This window comes from Epinephelus fuscoguttatus, linkage group LG16, assembly GCF_011397635.1.
Source record: "Epinephelus fuscoguttatus linkage group LG16, E.fuscoguttatus.final_Chr_v1".
In the NCBI taxonomy this organism is placed as follows: domain Eukaryota; kingdom Metazoa; phylum Chordata; class Actinopteri; order Perciformes; family Serranidae; genus Epinephelus; species Epinephelus fuscoguttatus.
In genome coordinates this window covers 4,148,789-4,176,719 of record NC_064767.1, presented here as the reverse complement: position 1 = coordinate 4,176,719, position 27,931 = coordinate 4,148,789, and the positions used below count along the sequence as shown (strand labels likewise).

At 42.4% G+C, this 27,931-nt stretch overlaps 1 protein-coding gene across 1 annotated transcript; it reads right to left on the bottom strand.

Moving 5' to 3' along the window:
* Positions 1-32: 32 nt before the first annotated feature.
* On the bottom strand, positions 33-26,085 carry chrna1 (cholinergic receptor, nicotinic, alpha 1 (muscle)). The gene is made up of 10 exons (XM_049599845.1): positions 25,874-26,085; positions 17,252-17,394; positions 10,110-10,154; positions 9,486-9,595; positions 9,183-9,378; positions 7,420-7,657; positions 4,620-4,843; positions 4,402-4,516; positions 3,982-4,106; positions 33-2,164 (listed from the first exon to the last, which is right to left on the bottom strand). Exons 1-10 carry the CDS (start codon positions 25,926-25,928, stop codon positions 2,036-2,038), a joined length of 1,380 nt encoding a protein of 459 aa, XP_049455802.1. The 5' UTR covers positions 25,929-26,085; the 3' UTR covers positions 33-2,035.
* Between the last annotated feature and the right edge of the window lie 1,846 nt (positions 26,086-27,931).

Here is a 27,931-nt window from a genome sequence, read left to right as displayed (position 1 = left end):
TTATAATACAACAATAAAGACATAATAAGGCATAAAATAAACAAATTATGACTTTTATTTTTCACTCTATTTCACATCTCCACAACTGCAAATATAAAAAAAAACAATAAATGATCAGAGAAATATGACAGCAGAACTTTACTGTCTTAAACCAAACTAAATGGATAAATGTTTAAAAGGAATCACAGCTGCAAAATAAATCAAGTTGCCTTCAGTCAGTTTCTGTGAACACAGGCAGCAACACTGCAGCTGTGACGTTGCTCAACAATCTGCCTTTGCTACAACACAATTAAAGGTTCAGTGTGTCGGATTTAGTTGCATCTAGCAGTGAGGAAACTTCTCCTGGGAGAACTTTGGTGACCAATGCAAACATGCCAATGGCCCTGCCTAGAGCCGGTACTTGATTAGTCCCTTCTAGGCTACTGTAGAAACAACAACAGTGGGCCTCCGTGGGAGAGGACCCCCTGCCCATGTGGATAAAAATGTCTCATTGTAAACACAACAATTCTTATTTGAGAACATTTCTGAGTATTATAAACCATTTCTGCTGACAGATGCCCCTAAATCCTACACACTGGACCCAAACCACACAATTATTATCAGCTTTAAGTCTATGTTCCCTAAATGAGAATTCTTTGACCATATTTATCCAAATCATCATGATGTCAGGTATTATGACTTAATCGACAGACTCCATGCCTTTGTTGGCTGTACATTTATCAGTAACTCTACCTTAAACTGCTCTGTTTGGAAAAATGTGAAAATCTGACAAAGACATGGATGAAAATCATTTATCACATAATTCATCGAAAAATAGTATTCAAAACAACTGAGCCCCTAACAAACTGTACAACAGAGTTAAGAGGACTTCACATGCGTCAGTGACAAAGCAAACCTTTCCACTAACTCATGAATATTTACACAACTCACAGCCATAACCCATAAATATAAATGAGACGTTTAGAAGTCAAGTGAGTGTCGGGCAAAACAGAACAATAAAACTTCCAGGCAGGAAAACGTCTCGCCTGCACTCCAAGACCGTCAACCAGACGCTGTCTGTACAACTGGCAATAAAGTTGGACTGAAATACAATCGAAGATACTCATTCTAAACTGAAGCCTCCTCTGACCTACAGTGATAGGATGGACACGGAGTTCATTTCTTTTAGTGCACTCAAAGTGTTAATAGACAGTACAAGTACAACTCGGATTCCGAAAGTGTTGGGACGCTGTGTAAAATATAAATGACTACAGAATGGATTTGTCTTTGGACTGTGGGAGGAAACCCACAATTTGCATATCCTCTGTGACGTATTGCCAGTTTTTTTTTGTAAATATACACTCATTCTGAATTTGATGCCTGCAACATATTCCAAAAAAAAGTTAGGACAACAAAGTGTTGCAGGCGTCAAATTCAGACTGTGTGTGTCAGTTTGAACATTAAATATCTTGTCTTTGTACTGTATTCAGTTGAATATAGGAAAAAAAGGATTTACAAATCATTGCATCCGGTTTTTATTTATGTCACACAGCGTCCCAACTTTTCTGGAATCAGGGCTGTATGTGCTAATGATATTAGCATCCATTCCCAGTCGATCCTCAGCACAGTGGACGTGAAAACTCTCATGTTAAAGGTGTGAGAAAATCCTCCGACTTAAACCTCAAATCAAGCTGCCAAAAACAAGACAAAACACATCAGTTATTACTGTTACGGATTTAACATTACAGTAATAACATACACTCCACCAGAGTGCATCGCAGCAAGCAGAAAAACAACGAAAACAAAAGGCAAGAAAAGCTTCAAGTATGACCCATCTAGATCACGAGACTCGTGCCTTTAAGATGCCAGGATTTGCCTTGAACTGCAGTCTCCTCGATTTCAGTAAATACACAAACGTGCACATTGGAAAGTGACTCAAACTGTGTGTGTGTGTGTGTGTGTGTGTGAGAGAGAGAGAGAGAGAGAGAGAGAGAAATGATTCTCCAGTGGTGACCTCTGCTGTGACAACACACATCCTCCTTCATGGGTCAGGCCTCTACAGCATGTTGAGCTCGATGAGTCTCCCAGCAAAGACGGCGAGCGTCCCGATGATGCACACGGCCATGAACACGCAGAGCAGGATGTGGTCCAAAACCATGGCAACGAACTTCCACTCCTCTGCTGCCTGGAACAAGAAGAGACGAGGAGGAGCGAGAGAGTCATAATCTGAGGACGTCTGAATTTGGAGGTTTGTCATTTAGATATTTAATAATCAGTGAGACACTGATGTTCTTTCACCAGTCATATAAACAGTTTAGATGCCTTTTGTTTTTTGAAGTTCATTTTACATACACATATTGGAAGAAAGACAGTGTTGGCTGGATTGGTTAGGATTAGGCAAGAGGAGTGAGATTGGTTCAGGTTTTCATGATGTCCTCTTGGTTAGGGTTAGTGTAAGAATGTCAGGGTGAGCCACTCAGAGGCAGAGTAAGACCCTGATCACACAGACGGTGTTTTAGCTGCTGGAGGCAGCTTTTTGTGATTGTTTTTAATGTGAATGAAGCTTTTTGCTAACTGTTTTTGCATTGCTATGTGCCTCATGTTTCTGCGCTCTAGGCACCTTGTGTTTTTGCTGGATCGGTCTGAACTCCTCGAGTTGAGAAAAACTTCAACTCAGAGCGGAAAAGCGCCCCACATCATCTCCGCTTTTTTCCCATTGTCCAAGAGGATGATTTGAGAGGCGGAAACTGCCCTGGAGTCATCCTAAATTATGCTTGGTCCATTTCAGTAACTAGCTTCTAATCATTGTGAAATTAAAAAAATGGCAGATTTATTTCACGGAAAGGTTAGGGTAAGGAGGTGATAGGGTGGTTGCCAGTGTCCTTTTTTTTTTACCAGCATTCAATAAAAAAAAAACCAAAGGCAATGTGGACAGGCCATTCCTTCACCATCCTCGGATTCGCAGACTTGCGTTCAGTAAATATGAAGCCAGAGCTAGCAGCCCGTTAGCCTAGCTTAGCACCAGGGTGTCCGCAGGGTCTTAAAAAGTATTAAAAGTTAATAAATCAAATGTTGGAAAATTAAAGCCCTTAAAAAGTATTAAAAAGTCCTAATTGCGATTTTATGAAGTATTAAATTTTCTTGGCATTCAAGCTTTGACAAAAAGTATCCATGAATGTATAACTTAATTTCATCCTCGCGACTATTACAAACAACGATGTGTAGGTAGGCACACTCGGACTGCCACTCGGGGCCGTGCGCATACCTGTGCGACATCATGTGACAGTGCACATCCAGGCGCCAAACAGAGGAGCAAAAGACAATAAAAAATCCTTCTCATCTTACCTCAGTTCTGTTGTATGTTTGTGCTCCATAGATTTAATTGCAAACTACAACTTTTTAGTAAGTTAAAGATGCGTTGCTGCTAACGACAGCGTGAAGTGGCGATGAGGTCTTAAGGTTTTTTTGGAAGGTCTTAAAAAAGTCTTAAAAAGGTATTGAAATTAACCTCAGGACTCCTGCATATACCCTGAACACCAAGACCAAAAATGGAGGTAAACAAATCTGCCTACGAGCACCTTTAACATCCACTAATTAACTCATTGTATCCTGTTTGTTTATTAAGTATTAAACTACTTGGACAACGACACGTTTCGGTTTTACAGACGTGTCTTTTATAATGGTGGTCTATGGGGATAATGCTGTGTGGGCTGCAGGAAATGGCTGCAATACCATGAGTGGCCACTGGGAGAAATTTGTAGGGGCCTTGGTTGGCTATGCTCGTTAAAAAAGAGGGCGTGGCTCTACTGCAGTCCACTTTAGATGATGTGGAACACTGTGATTGGTTTATAGACATAGGTGGAATCAGATGACAGTAATCATGGATCTAGACATTCTAGAGAGTAATGTCCGTAGGTTTGGACAGGGGATCTGAACGGGTTAATGAATTTTGTGTGGGTCCATACTCTTGTGTCAATAATATTCATGCAGGTGTTTTCTTACGTTGTTTGACTCCTCGTCTGACTTCATGGTCTCAGCGATGTACTTCACCCCTTCAATGGCGCTGCGAACATCAGGGTTTTTAGTGATGGGAGACTGGTAGGTGACATTGGTGGGGGTGGGGTTACCTGCAGAGGACAGAGCATGGACAGGATGTAGTTTATTATTACTGACTTATGAAGTGTTTTTGCTTTTTATTCATCAAGCATATTACTACGGTTTGATGTTTTTAGTTCACGTCTGGGGTCAGTTGGTGTTACGTGTCTCTGTGACTCACATTATCTCAAACCTTCCCACTGACAGTAACACCTGCGTGGCACACTCACAGGCCCACAGTATAAACTATCTGGCTTCCTGCCCAGAACATGTTGCTCTTGTCCTCACTAAATGTTTGTGGGTTCTGTCATTAAGCTGCAGCCTTGCCTGAGATGTCCGAGATGTCCATGTCAGTGGGGAACAACGTCTTCTGGCGGATCTCCTGACTGGGACGCTTCATTGTTGAGAAGAACATCATGTTGGGAATGGTTTCTATGAAGACCTGAGAGACAGATATAAACAGATGATGATCACAATCCTGCCAAACACTCATATTTAAAAACATTTCCTAAACCATCACAGGTTGATAACAATGAGGCACAAACCTTGCGGATCCAGCCGGGCATGGTGTGTGTGCTGGGCGAGCGGTGATGCGTGTTGATAATGATGACGGTGATGATGATGGAGGCGATGACAAACACCATGGTGAAGAGCATGTATTTCCCTATGAGGGGGACGGCGCTGGAGGTGGAGGGGATCAGCTCCACAATAACCAGCAGGAAGACAGTGAGAGACAGCAGGACGGAGATGGAGAGAGTCATCTTTTCACCTGCAGACAGAGGGGTGGACACAAAGACAGACATCAGAGCTACTTTGACACTTTTTGATAGCTCTTACAGCAGACAGCTGTGACCAGTTAGAGCTTTAGAAACTGATTAACTCGTCACTATCTTGCTCTAATGTTACAGAGTCACTCCTGAGAATGGAATTAAATTCATGTAGTACGAGCGAATGTCTGGAGCACCCCAGTCTGTGAGTTTAAGTGATGGAGATCCAAATCATATTGGATGTAATAGAATTTCCACACATGAAAGTGGCCCCAAAGGAGTCTGAAATTATTCGACTTCATGTGCTGTCAAAATGTGTATATGATATCTGATGTTAACCTCTTTACATCTCTATGCTTTACATAAATGCACATCTTTGGTTCTGTATCTCTGTACATTACATATTCCTTTAATGCGTAATACTGTCAATCTTTCTACGTCCCCTGAAATACAGTTTTTGCACGTTTCAGTCTTGCTCTTCCATTTTGAAGTCCCAGTGTGTGAGATTTAGGGGGTTTAGTGGCTAGAATTCCTTTTTTGTTCATTGTTCAGGAGCTGAATTATCCAAGGAGGTCTCTGCCTCTCCAAATCAAACAGACCAAGTGATTAAAACGCTGAAAAACAAAATAGTTTTGTATTGCAAATCAGTCAGTATGTTTACATGCACAGTTGAAGGAAATGGCCACTTTAGAATGAAAGTACGGACAGGACTTATTGACCCACATGCCGACAAGAAGTCCAGTGTAGTTTTTAATCCACAAAACTTGTTCAGGGTATCAGAGGATAACAGCTAGCCGGATTTTTTCATACACTTGAAGTGCACGGAACCCACGTCCAAAATCATTTTGAAAATGTAATAAAACTCTGCTAATGCATTTCAAAAACGTCTCCTCCGTTGTAATCCAGGAGCCCTGAAGCCGCGGCATGCAAAATTGACAACTGCAACTCGCGCAAGACTCGAGAACATTCAGAGATGTTCTTGTTCTTGAGTCTCGTGCGAGTTGCAGGCTAACAGACCACGGTGAGAAATGATGCTATAAAAGTGGAGTAAATTATGTCTTTTCAAGTCAATTTTGCATGCCGTGGCTTCAGGGCACTTGGATTACGATGGACAAGCTGTTGAATGAGTTTTGTGGATTAAAAAACTACACTAGACTTCTTGTCGCCATGAGGGTCAGTAAGTACTGTCTGTATTTTCATTCTGAAGTGACCATTTCCTTTAAGTCAAGCTACAATTATAGCTTGACTAGACCATTTAATTGGACTGCTGTCTTTGTCCCAGTATAAAAGCATGGGAGGGGAATCGATTCATATCCTTAAGTATGCCGGACTTCATAGGTAGATGGTGCAACATGCCCCCTCTCAGCTTGTTAGTATTGAAAACTTTTTCTAGTCACAGACCAAACAATCAACAAACAAGTTAGCTATGGTTAGCTAGCAGCTAACTGCTACTGTGGTGGACAACTTTACAGCTCTTTACATCTTGTCTGTCCAAAAATGCACAGCTCTGGATGTAGATTTCACAATGTTGTTACCGGCTTCTTCTTTGACTTCTGGGTCTAAGCCCGGGCGGAAACTGGAGCATGCTCAGAGCGCCTCGGCCAGTTTGGGTCTGATTGACCGTATACATGCAGGAGGAATTCAACTCCGAATAAACATTATCTGTGTGTGTTAGTGCGACTTTGAGAAACTTGATTTAGTACGATTTCAGTTGGACGAACATGTTTAAATGTATTTTAAAAGTCTGATTTTAGTTGGACTGACACAATTAATCGATTTTCTCTAATGTCAGGTAAACATACTGAGAGATGGGCTGCTTGCCTAGTGCTCACCTATTTACTCTGATAATTTAAGAGTCAGATGTTGAGAAAGTTTTTACTGGGAGCAGAACTATACACAGAGGTATCTTCCTCTCCAAAACAAACGGACCCGATGATGTAAAGCAGTAAAAACACTCAATAAAACAGTTTCACTTTACAAAGCAGTGTTTTTTGGATGTTGCTTGTTGCAGATGGGCTTCTTACTAGGTGGCTGATGCAAAACCACAAATGTCCCTGTCTTGAGCTTGGGTTTGGTTTGTCCATTCTGGGCTACTGTAAAAACATGGCGGTGCAACATGGTGATCTCTGTAGATGTGGACGTGCTCTGTATGTAGGTATAAACGACTCAATCCAACATAACAAAACCACAGCGATTCTTATTTTTCGGTGATTACACACTAAAGAAAATATACTTATTATATTATTTTCCATTTCTGCCAGTATACCCCTTTAACCCCTTTTACCCCTTTAGCTTTAACAAAGTTACATTGTACGTGATTTAATTAGCATTTATTTATATGTTTATTGTAGTTTTTCCTAGTATAGATTTATGGCTCTTGTCTGTGCACCAAAACACCAAAGTAAATTCCTTGTATGTGAAAACCTACTTGGTAAAAAACACCTTGAAAAATGAAAAACTGCACCAACTGGTGAAAAGGCATTGGTATACCCTCTTGATACCTACCATCAAAGTTTTTTTTTTTTTACATTTTTGGAAAAGTTTGTAGGCGCTCCACAACCCAGCAGGGTCTACGTACCGGAGTCAGTGGGCAGGTAGAAGACCAGTCCAGTAAGAAACGAGAAGAGCATGCAGGGAATGATGACGTTGACGATGAAATAGAGAGGCAGCCGCAGCATCAGGAAATGGTAGGTGATGTCAAGGTAGGGCGTGTCGGGACAGCAGGTGTAGTAAACCCAGTGTTTCCAGCCCCTGTAGTCCTTAAGCACCCATTCACCTGACTCCATGAAGTTACTGAGGTCAGGACGGTCGTTGTCCTGAAACACACAAGAGAAGGAAATCATTCACTGTCATAGAATAGGGTGGCCTATTGCAAAGTGATACAGGGGAGGGTATTCGGGGGTTAATATTTTAAACTCAGTGATCAATAGGATAGTTAAAGAGACAGTTTGCCCCAAAATCAAAAATACATAATTTTCCTCGTACCTGTAGTGTTATTTATCAGTCTAGATTGTTTTGGAGTGAGTTGCTGAGCAGTGTTAATTTTGACAGCTATTTTAGATTTAGTGTCCATCTTGAGATGAAAATATTTATTAGATTTAGTCACATTTTAGTCATTCTTGTCCTTTAACTGATGAAAAATCAAAACTTTCTAGTGGATGAGGTTGTAGAAAAATTTCATTTAGACAGTTTTTTTTTCTCCAACTAAATTTCTACACACTTATTATCCAGCAATTTTTGGCAGGTCTAAGGGGGGATTTACTGATCATCATTTGAAAAGCTCAACATCTCTCTATTTATGCTCCTTGACACCACAAATAACTAATGCGAGACAATTAGGATTTGTCCCCAGGTTCATTATAAGCTCTGACTTATCCAGCTGACTGTTATGAAGCAGAAAAATAACTTATGCGACATTTCAGTTGAAGGTTTAAACTCATGTCTCACAGAGTTGGTGATTAAAACTAAACTTTCATCTCTGTCAGAGAAAACTTCAGTGAGCCTCCTACCTGCCTGTCAAACACCATCGAACCATTAACCTTCCTGAGACAGTCCAGATTTGGGCGCAGTCTCACGGGATCAACACATGTGAAATGTGGCGGCCAATAGCTGCTTGCTCCACTGCAGTTTAGCTGCGAACAATCAGAGCTGCTAACAGCCACCGCTGCAACATAAAAACTCCACAAATTCTGCTGGCTAGAAAAACATTGTGGCACAGACTATTTACTGGAGTTTACTAGCTTGTTGATGAATACAAGCACAGCTAAATGTCCGATAGCCCACCCCTAACATTTTCATCACTTGTTGTTTCGTTAGCGAAAATGAAACACAGATTTTATCTTAGTTTTTATTATCAAGATGTGTTTTTGGCTCATCATCATCATCTCGTTTTCGTCATGAAAAAAAGGTCGTTGATGAAAATGTTTTGTCATAGTCTTTGTCAATGAAATAAACACTGTTTCCGAGAACTAGAGATTTTGGCTGTATTGGCTTGTGGTGCTGAAAGCATTCTGGAAAGCGACATTGCTGTTGAGTTTTTCAAATGTATTTGTCTTTAGTGCACCACAATTTGAGTGCCATCAAGTTCAGTTATATTGTAGAGAAGGCAGACATCTCTATGGCTGATATCTCTAACACTCGGCAACTCACACCAAAATGATTTAATCTGATAAACAGCGCTACAGGTAAAAGGAAACATATTTAGTTTTAATTTGCGGATGAACTGTCCCTTTAAGTTATCTATGTTTTATGTTGGATAGTAACTGACAGACACTTCTGTTCATTACAACCTTTCAAACTAATGTCTCAGTTTAACCCTGTGGGTGTATAAGAGACACTCACTGGGTTGATGACGACCAGCAGTCCATCATATGTCCATGTCCCTAGTTTCATGCTACAGTTCTGCAGGTCAAACGGGAAATGGAGGACGATAATCTCACAGTAACTCTTAAAGATGGCTGGAGGGTTCCATGTTATCTTCCCAGTGTGCTCCAGCAGGACTTTGGTTTCATGGATGATGGCGAAGTCACCATCAGCACTGCAGAGGAAGAAGAGGACAAGGACAAAGGGAAGGAGCAGCCAGATGTTTAAATGGTGGTGTTTGTGTTTAGACAGATGATACAGAGACAGAGAATGTGTGTTTACTTGTTGTATAGCACCAGGTCAGGTTTCCAGATGTCAGTTGAAGGGACTCTGATCTTCCTGATGCCTCCGTACTCATCTGGATTCCACTTCAGGTTCACATCCACCCACGACTGAGGGGAAAATCATATCATATCATTTAGTCTAATGATATACTACAGAGCTGTATTCTGTTGTTTTATTTCCATTTGATTAAATCCTTGCTAATGTAAACCTGGGAGTCATGTACAGTTCATGTCACAGCAGAACAAATAAAGATCTTGTCCAGCAGCCGCCATGTCACAAATCCTAACTGTATACACTGAAGGTTTCACAGGTGTGTCATTTTAAACAGTAACATTTCTAAGGATTTTAGCTACATGAGCAGAAACACTTTTTATAATGGTTGGTAAAACTCATTGACAGCTGTGAGCAGAGCTACACATTGCTTTAGTTCCAAAAACATACACTAATCATTAGTGTTAAGTAAAATAAAGGACCTCTAACAAATGTGGTGCCTAATTTCCAAACCATATCAATATGTTTTCACTGTAGCATATCCACTGAAATTGTAAATATTGTGATTGTTATTTACAAGTGAAGGGTGAGCATATTTTTTGTTGTCACTAATCCAGCAGTCACATTTACCTGTTTGAGACGGACATTGCTGGTCACAATCTGGTTCACTTCATCCTGAGAGGTGCAGAAAAAGACAGAAAACAGTCAGAAGCAAGGAGACATCTTCTGTAAAGATTTCAAGACAAAATACAATGTGTATGCTTGTAACCATTAATTTTGTGTTTTTATTGACTCTCTGTGTCATTTTGAAAGAAATGTCAAAAAGCACACAATGTGAAATCTCCTGGACAAAAAGAGAGGCTACGTCTCATTTCATTTCATCTTCTTTTCATCTCAAAGACAAACTTTCTGGAGATGGACACAGCTGCCTCACTGTGCCAGTAATTATCAGAATCAGAAATACTTTATTGATCCCCGAGGGGAAATTATTTATGTTACAGGTGCTCCTTGCAAGAGAGGAAAGATGCGTGAAAATATAAGAAATTTACATTACATTGGATTATTGCAGGGTGTGAAAAAGTCTCAGGGCCACTCAGAGGGAGGAGTTGTACAGTTTGATGGCCACAGGCAGGAATGATTTCCTGTGGCGCTCAGTGGTACATCTTGGTGGTATGAGTCTCCCACTGAAAGTACTCTTGTGCCTGACCAGCACATGGTGGAGTGGGTGTGAGACATTGTCCAAGATAGTTCATAGCTTTGACAGCATCCTCCTCTCTGACACCACCATCAGAGAGTCACACTCTCTTCCCACAACGTCACTGGCCTTGCGGATCAGTTTGTTGAGTCTGTTTGCGTCCGCCACCCTCAGCCTGCTGCCCCAGCACACAACAGCATAGAGGATAGCACTGGCCACCACAGACTCATAGAAAATCCTGAGCATAGTCCGGCAGATGTTGAAGGACCTCAGTCGCCTCAGAAGATAGAGGCGGCTCTGGCCCTTCCTGTAGAGAGCGTTAGTGTTCTTAGCCCAGTCCAGTTTATTGTCAATGTGTATCCCCAGGTACTTATAGTTTATAGTTTAATTATATATTTGCTTTGATTTACATTAATGTTTGAAAGAATTAAGGTGCCACCTACTGGCAGCTGAAAGAAAAAGTGATGTTTTAAAGCTATTAAGTGACTTTTTTAAATACTTCATTCTGGTGGCACAGCGGTGCAGTGGTTAGCATTGTTGCGTCACAGTAAGAGGGTTCCTGGCTCAAACCCCATGTTCTCCCCGTGTCAGCGTGGGTTTCCTCCAGGTGCTCCAGCTTCCTCCCACAGTCCAAAGACATGCAGGTTAACTGGTGACTCTAAATTGTCCGTAGGTGTGAATGTGAGTGTGAATGGTTGTCTGTCTCTATGTGTCAGCCCTGTGATAGTCTGGTGACCTGTGTGGACACCCACAGTGTACAGATGTCCAAGGCCAGGGGGGACACATGAAAAGCTCTATGGTTAACCCTTTAAACTGGATCAAGTGCAACAATTTACTTACTGACTTATATCACAAGTTATATGTATTTACATGATATATAAATGTAGTTGAAACAGCAACATGCCATCTGCTGCTAAATTTTGGTGAGGGAAAAAGGAATATTTCCATTTTTACCACAGTTTAACTAATATTTGATTAAAGTAGCCTCAAGATTGAATAAATAAATGAAGAAATAAAAACTGTTCACTTCTGATTTGATTTCATGACTTAATACCTCGCAGTCATTTCCTCACTCAGTGTTTGACTGAACATTTCTCTAATCGCTCATTGAAGGGCAGCCCAGGACACATGTGACCACCTCTGCTTTTCAAAATAAGAAAACAAGGTCTGAACAGTAGACACAAAATACATGTGGAAAAATAATTAAGATTATATTCGCAGGAAGTATAAAAATTAAAAGCCATGTTTATTTGCCAGTTAATCTCTTCCAAGTAATTCAGAATATAACTCTGGATTACTGCACGACATAAAACACCAGCTGTAATTTATCATGAATGTACCGAGTTCACACTGACTGGTAGTTTATCATTTTTTGTAGCGCGGGGAATGATTAATGCGCATGCTCACAGTCTCAGCCAATGAAAGTGGATGGCACAAATTTGACTCCAGGTGCGCTGATCACCAGGTGCGCTGATCAATTTGACTCCGGGTGCGCAAATTGATTGGCCGATTGCCAAGTCCTGCTGTCATCATTGGCTAGTAACTGAATTGGTAAAAGTTTGTATTTCTTGTAACGGACACGGTGACACCGGTGATGCAAACAAAATGGATGACCTCCACAGAATAGATTGAAGCGTCTTAATGATGAAGAAAAGCTGAAGATGAATCACCTCAGTGTCCTCCAGCTGCGGGATGCTGTCACAGACCAAACTGCTGGTAATAATAATCAGGTGTTCTCCAGGAGTCTGTGTGTGTTATTCAGACGGTACCTGGTGCAGAGCAGACTGTCAGGAGCGTCTGTCTGAGAGGATTACCAAACACAAAGCAGCAGCAGAGTGTGGAAAAGTGACTTGCTGTGCAAACTTTTGTCAACACTGCAAACACTTTTTAATTGTTACCAATATCAATGTGACACCTTCAGGGGACAGAGCGGGACACGGAGCGTCGCTGGAGGACTCGACACCTGTACAGACTGGAGGAGCAGAAGGAGAGCTGCAACAGTAGGACAGCAGCTTCTTTTATTGACATGGTGCTTGTGTTGTTTTGGCCGCCGTGCCATCACTGAGCTGACATGTTGCTGGCTGTGACCCTGTTGGTTGTTACGGGTCTGATTATGATTGGCAGAGCCCACACAGGGGCGGACTGTGAGACAGTGAGTTCCTGTGCACTGATACTCAAAGGGCCCCACCACCTCTCCTGCACAGGAGTGAGATGCACAGACTTTGTGGTGGTTTTGCATCTCTTTGTGGTCCCGGTGCATCTTTTTGGGGGTTTGTGTCTCTGTAGTCATTTAGTGTCTCTATGTGGTTGTTTTGTGCCCTTGTGTTGTTGTCTGGGTCTCCTGGAGGTAATTTTGTGTCATGCTGAGGTTGTTTTGTGCCTTTTTGTAGTCATCTGGGTCTCCTGGAGGTAATTTCATGCCTTACTGATGTAATTTTTGTGTCTCTTTGAGGTATCTTTACTCTGGTTGTTTTGTATCTCTTTGTGGTTGTTTAATGACTCCTCATGGTTGATTTGTGCCTTTTTGTGTCTTACTGAGGTAGTTTTGTGTCTCTAAGGTAATTTTGTCCTCTTTAGTTGGCTTGTGTCACTCATTTAGTATCTCCTTGTGGTTGCTTTGTGTCTCTTTGTGTTTTTTTTGTGCCTTTTGTAGTTATTTGGGTCTCCTTAAGGTAATTCAGTGTCTTGCTGAAGTAGTGTTGTGTCTCTTTGAGGGTAACTTTTTAATTCTTTGGTCATGTTGTCACTTGTTTAGTGTCTCCTTGTGGTTGTTTTTTGTCTCTTTGCAATCGTTTTGTATCTCTGACATCATCTTGAGTCTTACTGAGAAAGTTTTGTGGTTGTGATTCTGGTTTTATATTTTGCGTGTCATCCTCAAAAAGCATATGGGTGGCATGGCCTGCTGCTGGGGTGAAAACTGGATCATGTGGTCCACAAATGTGGTCATAAAGCTGCGCTCAGTTGTTTTATTTGCTGTTCACTTCATTCATTGCGACGTGCCATGACTTCCTCCTCACAGCCTGGACGCAGAAGGAGAGCTACAAAAGTAAGTGCAGCTTATTTTTATTTGCTTTGTGCTTGTGTTTTGTGGCTGTCGTGCCATCACTGAGCTGATGAACTTGTTGTACTGTTGACGCTGGTTCTATAACATGGTTGACGTAGCGTGGGTTACACTGGTTGAAGGAACTGTGATCTTCCTGATGCTCCACCTCAGTGGAAAGTTGTTTTGTGGCTGTGGTGCCAGCTCTGAGCTGATGCTTGTTGTGACCTTGGTTCTATAGTGTTGATGACAGTGTCTAAAGAAGCTTCTATGCATTGCTGGGGTGATAACTGGAAATGTACTGGTGAAGTTAAGCTTAACTGTTTTATTTCCATAGAAGAATCAACATTGTGCTTATGTTGTGCTGGTTTTGGTTTGTGGCCGCTGTGCCCTCACTGACACTGAGAGGAGATGCTTGTTGTGACATTAAGTCCTACTGGTTCTATAGTATGGGTGACGTACCCCCCTCACACAGGCTCCGCCCTCTACTGGACTCTTTGTGTAACAGTCCTCTTATCCCAAGCAAAGCATAAATGAGCTGGCCAATCAGGATGAGCCTCCTTGAAGACGTGCAGACCCCACAGTATATAGGCAGGTGGATTCTCGCCATCGGACGTCCTTTTTCTCTTCAGTGAGCAGCGAGTAGCGCACTGAGCTAGATGCAGCATTGCATCTTCTCTGCCCAGTTTGTGCATCAGCATGTTATGTTGAATGCATGGCTCCCAACACACGTGTTTTGGTGATGGCATGGCCGGTAAGGCCCCAACCAAGAAACGCCTTGTGCGATGGCTTTGCGAGTGTATCTTCCAGACCTCCAGGCAGGTGGCAGGGACCCTTCCAGTGTGGTCTGCGCATGCTCCACACATGGTGTGGCAGTGTTGGCGGCCTTGTTCAGTGGGATACGTGTCCCGGACATATGTGGCAGCATTGTGGTTTACGTCCTGTCAGTCTCCTCTCCAGGGTCTGTGCTCGCTGTAACAACACAGGACTGGTGTACAGGGCTGGGTGTATGTCAGCTGTGTGTCACCTGACTCCCCTCTGGACGTGATACACCAACATGTTTCTGTGTTCCTTGATGAACTGGGACATGTAGTGGGCAGGGTGTCTATTGCTTGTCTTTGGACCCCTGTAAGGTGAGGCCACACGTCCACCCACTTCGGTTGCTCACCACCTGAGTTGGCTTGGGTCCTCTATTTCTCCACTGTGGTGTCCTGGGTTATCTGTAAGCAGGCGACTGACCTTTAGTGGGTCAGGATCATTGTGGCTGGGTCGATGTTATGTTGCGGCAGGGCGTTCATTCATCGGGTTCCACCTACTGTACCCATAGACTCCATTCGAGGGCAGAGCCTGTGTGAGAGAACAAAGGTTACGATAATGTAACCCTAATTCTATTAGCACAAGTGGAGCCCTCTTGTCAGGGGCCCTGTCGCCCCTACGTCGCTTGCTGAAGAGGGTGTAGGAGGTCATACGGTGGGAATCCACCTCCCTATACACTGTGGGGTCTGCATGTATTCAGGTAGATGCCATGATCATCGTCTTCACAGCCTGGACGCAGAAGGAGAGCTACAAAAGTAAGTGCAGCTTATTTTTATTTGCTTTGTGCTTGTGTTTTGTGAAAGCCGTGCCATCACTGAGCTGATGAACTTGCTGTAATGTTCACGCTGGTTCTATAATGGTTGATGTAGCCCCCAAAAGGCAAAGGTTACACTGCTTGAAGGAACTGTGATCTTCCTGATGCTCCACTTCAGTGGAAAGTTGTGTTTTGTGGCTGTGGTGCCAGCTCTGAGCTGATGATGCTTGTTGTGACCTTGGTTCTATAGTGTTGATGACAGTGTTTGGGTCTCCTTAAGGTAGTTTAGTGTCTTACTGAAGTAGTTTTGTGTCTCTTTGAGGTAACTTTTTAATTCTTTGGTCATGTTGTCACTTGTTTAGTGTCTCCTTGTGGTTGTTTTTTGTCTCTTTGCGGTCATTTTTTGTCTCTTTGCAATCGTTTTGTATCTCTGACGTCATCTTTTGTGGTTGTGATTCTGGTTTTATATTTTGCGTGTCATCCTCAAAAAGCATATGGGTGGCATGGCCTGCTGCTGGGGTGAAAACTGGATCATGTGGTCCACAAATGTGGTCATAAAGCTGCGCTCAGTTGTTTTATTTGCTGTTCACTTCATTCATTGCGACGTGCCATGACTTCCTCCTCACAGCCTGGACGCAGAAGGAGAGCTACAAAAGTAAGTGCAGCTTATTTTTATTTGCTTTGTTCTGTGTTTTGTGGCCGCCGTGCCATCACTGAGCTGATGAACTTGTTGTACTGTTGACGCTGGTTCTATAACATGGTTGACGTAGCGTGGGTTACACTGGTTGAAGGAACTGTGATCTTCCTGATGCTCCACTTCAGTGGAAAGTTGTTTTGTGGCTGTGGTGCCAGCTCTGAGCTGATGCTGCTTGTTGTGACCTTGGTTCTATAGTGTTGATGACAGTGTCTAAAGAAGCTTCTATGCATTGCTGGGTGCTAATTGGAAGACATGGGATCATTGGGTCTAATAATGTACTGCAGTGTAGTGCCATGACTTCCTCCTCACAGCCTGGGTGCAGAAGGAGAGCTACAAAAGTAAGTGCAGCTTATTTTCATTTGCTTTGTGCTGTGTTTTGTGGCTGTCGTGCCATCACTGAAGTGATATGCTTGTGATGTCCGTAGAGTCTTGCCTATTGTCATAAGGTCTCTGTCACCTTGTCGCTTGGGTGGATTCATGATTTGTAGTCTTGGTGTTTACAGTGTGTTTGAATTCCTGGTTGTTTTGCGTCTTGTTTGCATCGTTCTGGCTGCTGTGCCATCTGAAGGTGTCAAAGCTTGTGACTTTCTGGCAGTTCTTGATTGAAACTTTGCTTCTTGATTGTGTTTCAGATGGTCATTGAAACGCAGTGTGTTGTCGAATATTTCCTGTTATTTTCATACAATTTCACCAGTGCATACAGTGACATTCTTTCTCTATTGACTGAAGTTTGCAGACCTGCCTTGTATATTTCAGTACCTCGGACAGCGACATTTACAATAGCTCTGCGTGCTGTGATCATACAGTAGGTAACTTTTTCTCTGAAGTAGTGTCTGTGTGCCTATATTCTGATTTAATTTGCTTTGAATTAATTTCATAAATCCTATATTTAACTGCAGGTAACATAGCAACAGTAATGAAGTGAAACCATGCTGCTAATATGCAACTTCTTCAACACAGTATGGAGAGCAATGTGTCCAGTCGAGTCAAACATCTTGTCTGCTTTTACCCTCTCATTAATGCAATTAGAAATTTTCAAATTACAAACATTCCTAGAAGGTACAGGGGCTATAAGAGCTGTTAAGTTACAGTAATGGCAGCCTTTAATTTCTTGCACAAATTGAGTCACGGATGGTTTTCACTATTTAGTATTTGGAGGAAGCCTGAAAGCCTCAAGTGAAAGTGCGAGCATAATGTCATGCCACTTAATTTAAGTAGTTTTTAATTTTCTTTTGCTTTTGCCAATACCAACTCCTGCCTCGCCCCTTACCACACTGATGAGCTGTATTAGCTGCAGTCCCACAGTGACCTCTACGGCTTCACTGAAGTGGTCCACGGGACGAACCACCTTGTTGTAACCAGTAAACAGGGTTTTCACCAGACGGGTCTCATCCTCTGAGCAGGAAACTGGACCTAGGGCACAAAAAAAATCAGTCAGACTTCATCTTGTCACACTCTTCACTTGAGCCTCGTCTTCTGGAGGCATCGTTCACAGTGATTTAATAAGGAGAGGAAAACATTTTTGGACGATTAAGCTTCAAAACCTTCAAACTTTACTTGTTCCTCATGTCAGTGATGTATGATTTGCGCTGTGGTACAAACATTTGTAATGCATTCTTATATTGGCCTCGTTGGCTGAGGCACACAGCACACAGTATGACATGTTGTCATCCCCAGCTGACGCCCATGTCCCCACAAATGTCTCATACTGGAACTGAACTCGCAGCTGAAGCGAGCCGGAGGCCGGCAGATTGCTTTCAACTGTGATTCACACAGCAAACATTTCCCAGGCTCACGGCGAGCAACCTGAAACCCTTTTAAAGCGACAGAGTGCGAGAATGTATAGGAAGACAGAGGAAACATCAGATGAGAGCGACAGACAGGCGCAGGCACATGCAGACAGATCAACAGCAACAGCAGTGGAGTGACTGGCGTGCCACACTGGTGAAAAGCCTCGGCACTGAGTGTCCCATGAGCTGTCTAAGCGCTGCGATCAAGTATGTTTCTGTATAAGTCCTCGGAGCGAACCTAAGCTGAGTGTTAAGAGGGTGTTTGGGGAAAACCAGCTCCAGCCAATCCACTTGACATTCAGTCTGGATCATTTCGTGTTCAGAACAGTTAACCCGCATTTAACACCTCTTCATACAAAAAGTGTTTCAGCTGACAGACTTAGAGTTTTTTTTTTTAAACCATGACTTTATGAGCCCATAAATTAAGCTGTGACTATGGAATATGCAACATAAAAATATTAATGGCCCACTGTGGACGAGTCCAGCTTCACTTGTTGGTTTCCGATGAGCTTTGTGGATGCTGAAAATACCTGAACTCATGCAGCAGTTGTTTGCTTACTCATAGTTTTAGGAGGCATACCACTGGACGTGTGTTTGTTTCTCTGTCGTACCTTGTTCCAGATTTTCTTCAGATTCATTTGGAAAGCATTTATTAGTTAGACTCTGGCAGTTCTGTGATACCACAGTTAAGTTATGCCAATGTATAGGATAAAAGCTGTGCTGTATGACTGTTTCTAATCTTTGTATCCCTGGAAAAATCCCAGCAGGTTAATATATCTATTAGGGTTGTAGCAGTATGCTGGTTTCAAGGTATATGGTGATATGAAAGTTGCCGGTTATCATACCTTATGTATTTGCTTATTCACGATATTGAAGAGACTTTTTACCCATACTTCCATTAATCAAGTTTGTATTATCTTAATAAAATATTTAACCATTCTAACTGATAATAATAATAATATTAACTCTCATGATCGTACCGTGAAAATGTCTTACGGTTGTAACCCTAATATCTATAGTGGCTTTCTTATCAGTTACTGAGGTGCTGTTGTTTTGGCAAGCTTAACTGATATGTACTGTAGGTATTGGCTGTGTAGTGTGCAAACCAATTAGGGGTGTTGCAATACATCAATTTGGATTGATAAACTGATTCAGTGAGCAATGATATCATTTATTCACAGTAAAAAACATCTTTCCATCTCTCCATTTATCTCTACCTCTCTACCTATCAGCATTTTTAAAAGATACACCTTTCTTTTGAACTTCCTACAGTATGGCTCATGTGTCACCATTTCTGTCCAAGCCTACCTCAATCACAGGCCCCTGAATTCAGTCAAATTCAAATCTTAATGTGGCAGACTTTTTAAAAATCAGAAAATATTGTACCGTTTCACCGAAGAATCGATATATCATGATGAAGTTTGTGATTTACACCCCTCGGGCACTAGTTTCCCGGTGCAGTGCAGGGTGGCGAATCCCGCGCAGAGCTAGTTTCGAGCAGCGCAACCCGAGGTGCGCTGAGATGGGTGTGGCGGCGCAGCAGGGGGAGGTGTCGACAGACCCAGCTTGGCGCAGTGCCAGTTTCGTGCCAAAAGGCTTCGCCGAAGGTGCGCTAAAAGCTCGCCAACTGAAACCAGGTCTACTGTCAGCGCAGGCGGAGCGCAGGCGATGTAAGCTGAAGTTTGGCTGACCGGCGGACAGTGCGCACACGTCACCAAAACCTCACAGGCAGGTTTCCAGAATATCAGGCACATTAACGATGCAATAAATACCCAAAAACCACTATTCAATGCAACTATCTGCAATCAGCACATAAATGTATCTCTATATCGACTGTCCCATCACATCTGATGTCAGATCAAAGGGGATTGGCACCGTTTGGCACGTTTGGCACGCGTAATGGAAACCCAACCTGATTTGATTAACACAGCTGCAAACTAATGAGTTCACATCCCTCTCAGCCAACCACAAACAGCCACAGCATCAGATAGGGAGTATATATTCAGCATCTGTCATCTTAGAAAAGTCAAAAGAAAAGAAACAGAGTGAGACTGCGAGAGAGAAAGAGAGAGCGCACGGACACACGAGAGAAACGCAACATTGATTTACAATTGTGGTGACCTCCTCCCAGGCTACCTTTGCATCATCAGCCCGTGGAGGTCTGCTCGCAGTTCTGTATATTCAGACACTGCGAGCTTGGACCTCCCGGACCAAAACATCAGTTTCCTCCTGGGAGAAGTTTGGCCGTCTGACGCTGCTGCTCTCTTCTGCCATGGCGAATTGAGTAAACTCTCATTACACCTTCGCGTGGCGCATTTAAGGGCGAGGAGAGGGGCTCATTTGATTGGTGTGATGTGTGTAAAACCCACTCCACGCCTTCTCTCCTCCCTCTTTCCGACTTGCGCAGGTAGGAGGGACGGAGGTGGGAAAGAGGAGTAGCTGCGCCAGGCGCACGGTGTGCCAAACTTGCAAAATCCACCTGGCCACACCCAGTTGGCGAAGCGCAGGTGCGCTGCGCCCCTGCCTCGCCCGGTCTGCGAAACTAGAGGCCCTCATGTCAAAGTCCAAAGGTAAATCTTTGCCACTTCATTTATTGCTTATAGATACACAAAGTTTCTTGTATCCACGTAGAACATCATCACTCACAGTTCGATAGCTGAACCACACTTCAGTCACTGCTACCTGCAGACACCATGGCCAAGGTAATAAAAACTGTGTGCCTCACTTTGCATGAAACACACCTGGCAACATTACCATTTCAGTGTATTACACTAAAAGAAACACCCTGTATGTAGGGTTGCAGTACTACTGTAGTGACTTGAAGACAACCGCGGATGAAGCGCTCATGTGGGTTGCAGTATCCTGGTATCCAGGAAGGTGCTCTTTGGTCAGGAAGTGCAGTACATCTTGAAAATACAAAATCCAAGGCAATTCTTCTCTGGTGGAAAAGTTAAAAGGCCCTTATTAAATGGCTAGTTCATGATGAACATTAAAATCACCAATATGTTTCAGCCATGCTCACTGGCCTTCATCAGGGCATAAAGCTGCAGGGTTCACAGGTGGCCTAAATGAGGCGCTACTCGGACATGGGTGGAGCCAATCAACACTCCATTTGCCAAACTGCAGGCATATAAGCAAACTCCCTTTATACAATGCACTCATGAATAGAAACCTGCATTATAGGGCCAGTAGGCAAACAACGAGAATATAACAAATATAATTAGAAAAAATCACAATAAACCATCAATAGGTCAAATTCTATAAGGAGAACAAAAAAATATACGTAAACTGCATTCAGAAGCAGAAGTAACATGAAAATTAATAGAATATATACATAAAACACAAAAAAGAGACAACTGAAATATGATAGGAAGTATTAATTTACAAAAATGGAGTCAGGTCAAGGTCCTCATTAATTCCTGGATGTACAGTAGCTTTCAATTTGAAAATCCATTCCGCCTCTTTTTGACTGAGACGTTTCTGTCTGTCCTGTCCCTGCCTCAGGAATATGGTCAATACCCATAACCAACAAAGAGGAGGGGTCATTGCCATGATGTTCTTTAAAATATTTAGCCATAGGGCAGTCCAGGTAACCTCTCCTGATCGCATACTCATGTTCTGCAAGTCTATCTTGTAACCTGCGTTTAGTACGGCCAATGTAAAAGATACGGCATACCTGACATTCAAGTTTGTAAATCACAAAGGTGGTTTTAGAATTGATGAAATGATGAATACAATGTTTTATTTCTAACTTCAAAGGTTTTAGATTTAACAATATTATTACAATGAGGACTATTGCTACTGTTGTGAGTTGAACAGAAAGAGAGGTGCCTGTGTTTTTGATGGTATAGAAAGTTATACTGTTGGGATTACTTAATACCCTGGTATACTGTAATCCTGTGATACCACCTGATCCTCATATCCATGTACGGCTATTGACCAAAAATCTCATTGTATAATTACTTTGTGAACGCATCAGTCGTCAACCCTACAATGCTGTCGCGGTCAAAAACTATTGTCATATATGATTATCTTTATATTTCTGAATGATTACAAGCATGTTTCTGTGATCTGTTATCAGCTGATACTGTTTTTGATATCCTGCTCTGGTTCTACCAGAAACAGTGACCATATCTTTCGGGCATTTGCCCTCATGCTTGCACCATGACTGTAGAAGGCTGTTCTTTGTACTGCAAACAGCCTATCACATTACCTTTGTTCAAGTAAACACCTCGTGTAGTTTTGTTACAATATGACTCAGCAGATTATCATAGTGCTGCTCGCCAAGTTGTGACACAAGTTACATCCTTAGCATGACATTCCTGGAATGTGCTGGCGATCCACAGTCAGCCTGAACCGAGCAGGCTGGGATCTAGTTTCATTTAGCCAGCAGGAGCAGAGGACACACACACACACACACACACACACACACACACACACACACACACACACACACACACACACACACGCAGTTTGCTTGTTTCAGGGGGTCTTTCTCAGACAGGTGATGTTGTTGTGTACAGTGCTGCTGATGTTTCCAGCATTTCCCTGGCTGTCTACCTTTGTCTCTGTGTGTCGCCGGCTGCCCGCTCCCTGTCTGTTGTCCTGCGAGCACGCTTTGATCCGGCCACAGACAAAAATAGACGGGAGGGAAGGCGGGACAGAGGAGCCACTTGGAGCTGTCAATCATTGCCTACCCTCAACACCACTTTACAGACCTCCCACTGCAAAATCAAATGCAACCTAAAATTAAAGAAAACAAACACAGCTAACCGGATCTTCATCGTTAGGAGTGCAAATAAAATAAGATACCACACATTGACTCTAACAAGAGTGTCATGAAAGGCTGCTGTGATTTTATTTTTACAGTTACATTATCTGAAGATCTTAATTTACTTAACCTGAGACAAAACAGTCACGTTTGGAGGCTGTTTGATGCACTGCCACACAAGCTCCAGCTAGTAAATAATTCTCAAAGTGGACGTGTAGCATCCGGGGATAAAGACCTTCAAATGATTTACTGAGCTCCATTTTTATTGCACATCTGCAGCGATGCAGATAATGTCCAACTGGTGGCTTACAGGCTGCATCCATTCATCGTGACATAACACCTCTATCTGGCCATCGCATCAATTTGTCACCACTCTGTTTTGGAAAGTGTGCCAGAACCCGAATCACTGACTTGGAAAGGATAAATAGAAAGAAACTCCTATTGAAAAGAATCGACTGGTAATCTCGCCACTGCAGACACTGAATCCTTGATTATAGAAAGACCTGATAAACGACACTGAATAGAAATCAGGTGTGATTGCATATATGCATATTTGTGTTTATAAAGCGCTGACTGAAGACCTGATGAAAACTCTGTGCTGGGGTAAAGTGCATGATACTGTGTGTCAGAGAGAGTTTATTCAGTCAGTCCCAACTCTGTATCCTGATCCACATTTATGCCTTTTCAGAGCTGTTGTTAATGTTGCGTTTGAGTCTTTGTAAATATAATATTTTTAGGTTTTAATGGTCATGTGATCGATACAGAGGACACTGCTGTTTACAGTTAATCTTAAATCATATGTTGTCTTTCTGCCAAGACCCCGATGCTTCACGGTAGGTACGAGCAGATCATGTAATTTGATGTTCAGTAGATGTTTTCAGTAATTAAAGTCAAGGTCTCATTATTTGTGTCGCAGATAAACCAGTCACATTATGTTATAATTACTGTCTTTCTTTTGAAGCAGAGTTTGGGCAATATGGGGGTATGAGCATTTAATTAATGTGCAGTGTATTCATTTTCAGGGATCAGTGGATGGAGATAAGCAGACGATGCACTTTATGGGTGAAACATTTGTTTGAATGATAGAGAAAATCATCAAAGAGAAGATCAAGCACAGGAATACAGACTATTTAAAAGATCTGGAAAGTGATCCACAGTTTGGAGAGGCAGGGACGGCAGTATTTGAATGGTCACAGGTTTAATTCCCCCCCAAGAGACAGTGTGTGCATCAGAAAGCATGTGTGCTGTCCATGTGTCCTTGGACAAAGACACTGAACCCATTCCTACTGACTGATAAATATAAATCACTCTTGAGGAGGACAACAGCTACAGTAAATGCCTTAAATATGAATGCAGAGAGGAATGCTAACAATGCAGGGCCGCCTCTTTTAGGGGAGCTGAAGGACAAATGCAAACACACTCTCATTTCTGCTTTGCACAGGAAGTTACAGACACAGTTTCGAACTCAAAGACTGAGTTGTAAACTGCTGCAGCTACGTGTGCAGGCAATACTTTCTCAATCTGACATCGGCACATATCAATGTTTGGTCAAAATGTGACATGCAAGGTACCCTGGGTGTGTTGGTTGTTAACATCTAGGATGCCATGTCAACTTCAGCCTGTTACATGCATTGTCTGTTTTCAAAATACACAGTTTGCATACAGTCTCTTTCAAAATAAACACACTGTGTCGGTCACTATGTCAACACTGCAAATTGACTTTATTTCCTTCAACAACTAATGCACGTGGTTGCGTTTTAGGGTGACCATGTACCTTTCAGGCAGAACTTGAGATGGCGTTCTAGAACGTCAGCAACCAACACACCCAGGGTACCTTGCAAGCCATATGACGACATGTAAAGTCCATGACCAAACGTCAATATGTGACGAGGTCGGAGTAACCGTGTGTTGCCCTGTTGGATCAGCAAACTTTCTGTTGCTGCTGTGACACAAATTAGACCCAGCTCTCTGTGAGTCTTGGTGCTGAAGCTTCTGTCAAAAAAGTTTTTAATCTTTATTTATTTTATTGTACATTTTAGTAAATATAAAGTTTATTTAATATAACATCTGTCACAGAGTGAGGTCACAAAGTACGTCACTGAAATAAAATAGTTAAAATAAGACCATAGAAACATTTGTATGTCATTTACCAATATTTGATGCAGTATATGATGCTGCTGGTATAGCCGTCAGAAATACTGATATGTTAGGTGCATCGTTTTCTTTTAAATATGTCTCATGATAAGCTGTTTCCAGAAGAGTATGATTTACCTTTTTCCCATGATGTAGTGCCAAAAAATGCAATAAGTCATCATATCGAATCGCAATACTTTTAGAACTGTAGTACTTAAAAGTCACAGTACCAACATAAGGGAAAACTACATATTCATTATATTTTTGAATGTAAGATAGTAGTTATGTAGCACAATACACACTTACAGGCTCAGTACAGTGAACATCTTTATTCTTAATATCTTACGTAGCAGTTTTAAACATTGTAGCATAATGCACATTTTTATTTCTATTTTATTACTTCATACATACATTATTTTCTTTCTTCTTATAATTCTGTATTCCTTACATCGCAGGGACTGCAATGAATCAGTTTCCCCTCGGGGATCAATAAAGTATTTCTGATTCTGTATCAAATTGGCCTCCAGGTATCATGACAGTGTTGAATTGGAGGATAAAATATTGTCCCCGCCCTGATATCTCTTTAATTTGATGAAACAAAGCTAAAAGCAGTGTCTGTCTGGTTATTTCATCCTGTTGTTTCCCAAAGGTTTATCCAGTAAATGAACTATAGCACAGGACGTTAACTTCCCAATATAAAAAACACATATACAGTGAGAGAGTGTTCACAGTGCCTTCACCTGGTGTCGGGCCATGTGTCAGGAAGCAGTCTCCTGTTTCTGAGCAATGCCACTGGACACACGAGCACAGTCTCTGGAGGAATCAGTACTTCATCCACAGAGGACATGAACTGAGCAACATGCATGCTGAAATATGTAGAACATGCGTAAAATGACAGCTGGGAGGCTGTTTTCTAAATAGTTTAAGTTGTGGAGATTTGTTTTAGACTTCTAGAAACAGCAGGCTTCTTTGATGAGTTCAAAACATTTTAAAGTGAGTTTAGTTTGTGGTATTGTTTAAAGAGCTTTGAATACAGCGACCAAGACTGCAAGACTGTGTTTACCTCTTCATTCAGACAGTTTTAAGACCTGCGAGCTAAAAAACATAACCAAGAAGGTTGAAATACCAAGGACCCCCCCTCCCCACACACACACACACACACACACACACACACACACACACACACAGGAAGACTTACCAGCAAGTACAACGAGGATCCATGCCAGTAAGACCTGGACCTTAGAGAGGTTCATATCTCCACCAGACGTTTATGAAAACAGAAATCTACAGCATCCACTCAGTTAACGTGCTGTTGAGCAGTTAGCAGGTCACAGGCTAACCTCAGGCTAACTGACTTTACACTGAGACACACACACACACACTGAAGCTGCGGCAGGCCCTTTGGCGTTAAAGTGAGTAGTGGGAAGGTGGTTCGCCCAGTATGAGAGCTCTGGTTTCTCCGTTCCACCTCCCCCCACCCAACAGCACCCCCACCTCTCAGCACACTTCAAGGCACAGCAGACAGCTGGGACTGTGTGTGTGTGTGTGTGTGTGTGTGTGTGTGTGTGTGTGTGTGTGTGTGTGTGTGTGTGTGTGTGTGTGTGCGCGCGCGCGCTCTGACTACACACAAATCAACACTGTCATCATTTCCCATACATGTGGAAGTTTTTCTTACAGTAATGACTCCAGTATAGCACCTTATATCAGTGAGACAGAGAGGAGGCAGTGAGAGGCATGAGGACAGACAGCACTGGGGAGAGGAGGAGAGACAGACGGATGGACAGTGTAGGGGACATAGAGGGAGACAGGAAGGAGGCAGACGGGAGGACAGCTGAGAGCTGTCACTGATGGAATGGGAAGCATGTCCACACATGCTGCCATCCCGCAATACACACACACACACGCACAACACAGACACACACTTGCCCACCACCCTGCCAGCATGACGCATGCCATGTCAGGAAACTAGTGTGTGTTTGTGTCCGACTGAACAACTGACCAGTTATGTCTCACAAAGACAATAGTTTCACTGCGTCTTGAGGAGCCATTGTGTGTCGTTAAACAGTTCTTCTTCTAAATCATACTTTTACAAGTTAAAGTTTTTACGTTACCTTTTGGTTTTCATAGCTTCTGATGCACATTTGTTTTCATTGCTACAGATATGTAAAATTGGCTGACTGGTAATTTAAAGGTCCAGTATGTAAGATTTAGGGGAATATATTGGCAAGAATTAAATATGATAGGTTTGTTGTCTTTTGAGTATAATCACTGGAAATGGACACTCTCGCTGGGGCCATTCGCATTTTCTTGCCAGCCACTGTAGTTAGACTCCCATCTGCAGCATTTAAACAAGACCAAACATTTGTGGAAGATAGATGCAACAGTGGCAGTTGTCCTCAACAACTCTTTTGTTGAAATGGAGGGATGAAACAAAGTGGAATTATCGACAGCAGTCAGCACGAAGGAGGAGACTGTACTGTCAGCGTCTTTGCCAACGATGTGGAAAGGTTGGTAAAAAACTGAAGGTGAACAGGTACACTAACTGGCAAACAATATCTCCCCATTACTTCCAGTTGTGTCAGTTCCCCCATGTCAAGAAATAACGCTGAGGACCCATAATCAGATTGGGAAAGTTTGCTTCTTGTTGTCATGCCAATTACTGGTGTGGAGAATTTTACTAACTCTCCCATAGAGGTTAGAGCATCTAGTGTTCCAACAAATGCCGTGCTAATGAATTTACAACGTATGGACAGCAACTACAAAACACAGCTTAATGTAATAAACTAGAGACAGAGGCTGACTGACGCTGCCAGTGAAACGGGAAAGGGAACAGCTTTAAACGCTGCCACCAAACATTTAAAGGGTCACCATTAAGATGGGTCTTTGTAATGACGGCAGGCCTGAAGTGGTTTATGTAAAATGTTGTGTTGTAATATGTGCTATGTAATATATGTAATCACACACAAATTAAACAAATGACACTTCAGGAAGCACCTGAAGTACATCCACAGTGCGTCCCCAAGATGATGAATCCTCCTAGTGTTTCTCATACATTAGGTAATTGTCTTTTAAATACCCAACATTTTTTATGCCCAACAATTGCTATAGTCACATAACCGCACCTTGTATCACACAATCTGATGTCCTGAGTTGCCATATATCTAGAGAGATGTCTGTTTGCCCTGTCTTGTGTACAGGTGATGACTGCATGTGTTATATTACATGACGTATGTGTCGGGGTGGGGGTTGAGCCAGA

Excerpts from the sequence above, each read along its gene's own strand:
- chrna1 (XM_049599845.1), bottom strand. The coding sequence starts at position 25,928 with ATGAACCTCTCTAAGGTCCAGGTCTTACTGGCATGGATCCTCGTTGTA. Across the intron at positions 17,395-25,873 it reads GATCCTCGTTGTACTTGCTG|GTCCAGTTTCCTGCTCAGAG; the intron begins GTAAGTCTTCCT and ends TTTGTGCCCTAG. Across the intron at positions 9,596-10,109 it reads GCAATGTCCGTCTCAAACAG|TCGTGGGTGGATGTGAACCT; the intron begins GTAAATGTGACT and ends TTTTCCCCTCAG.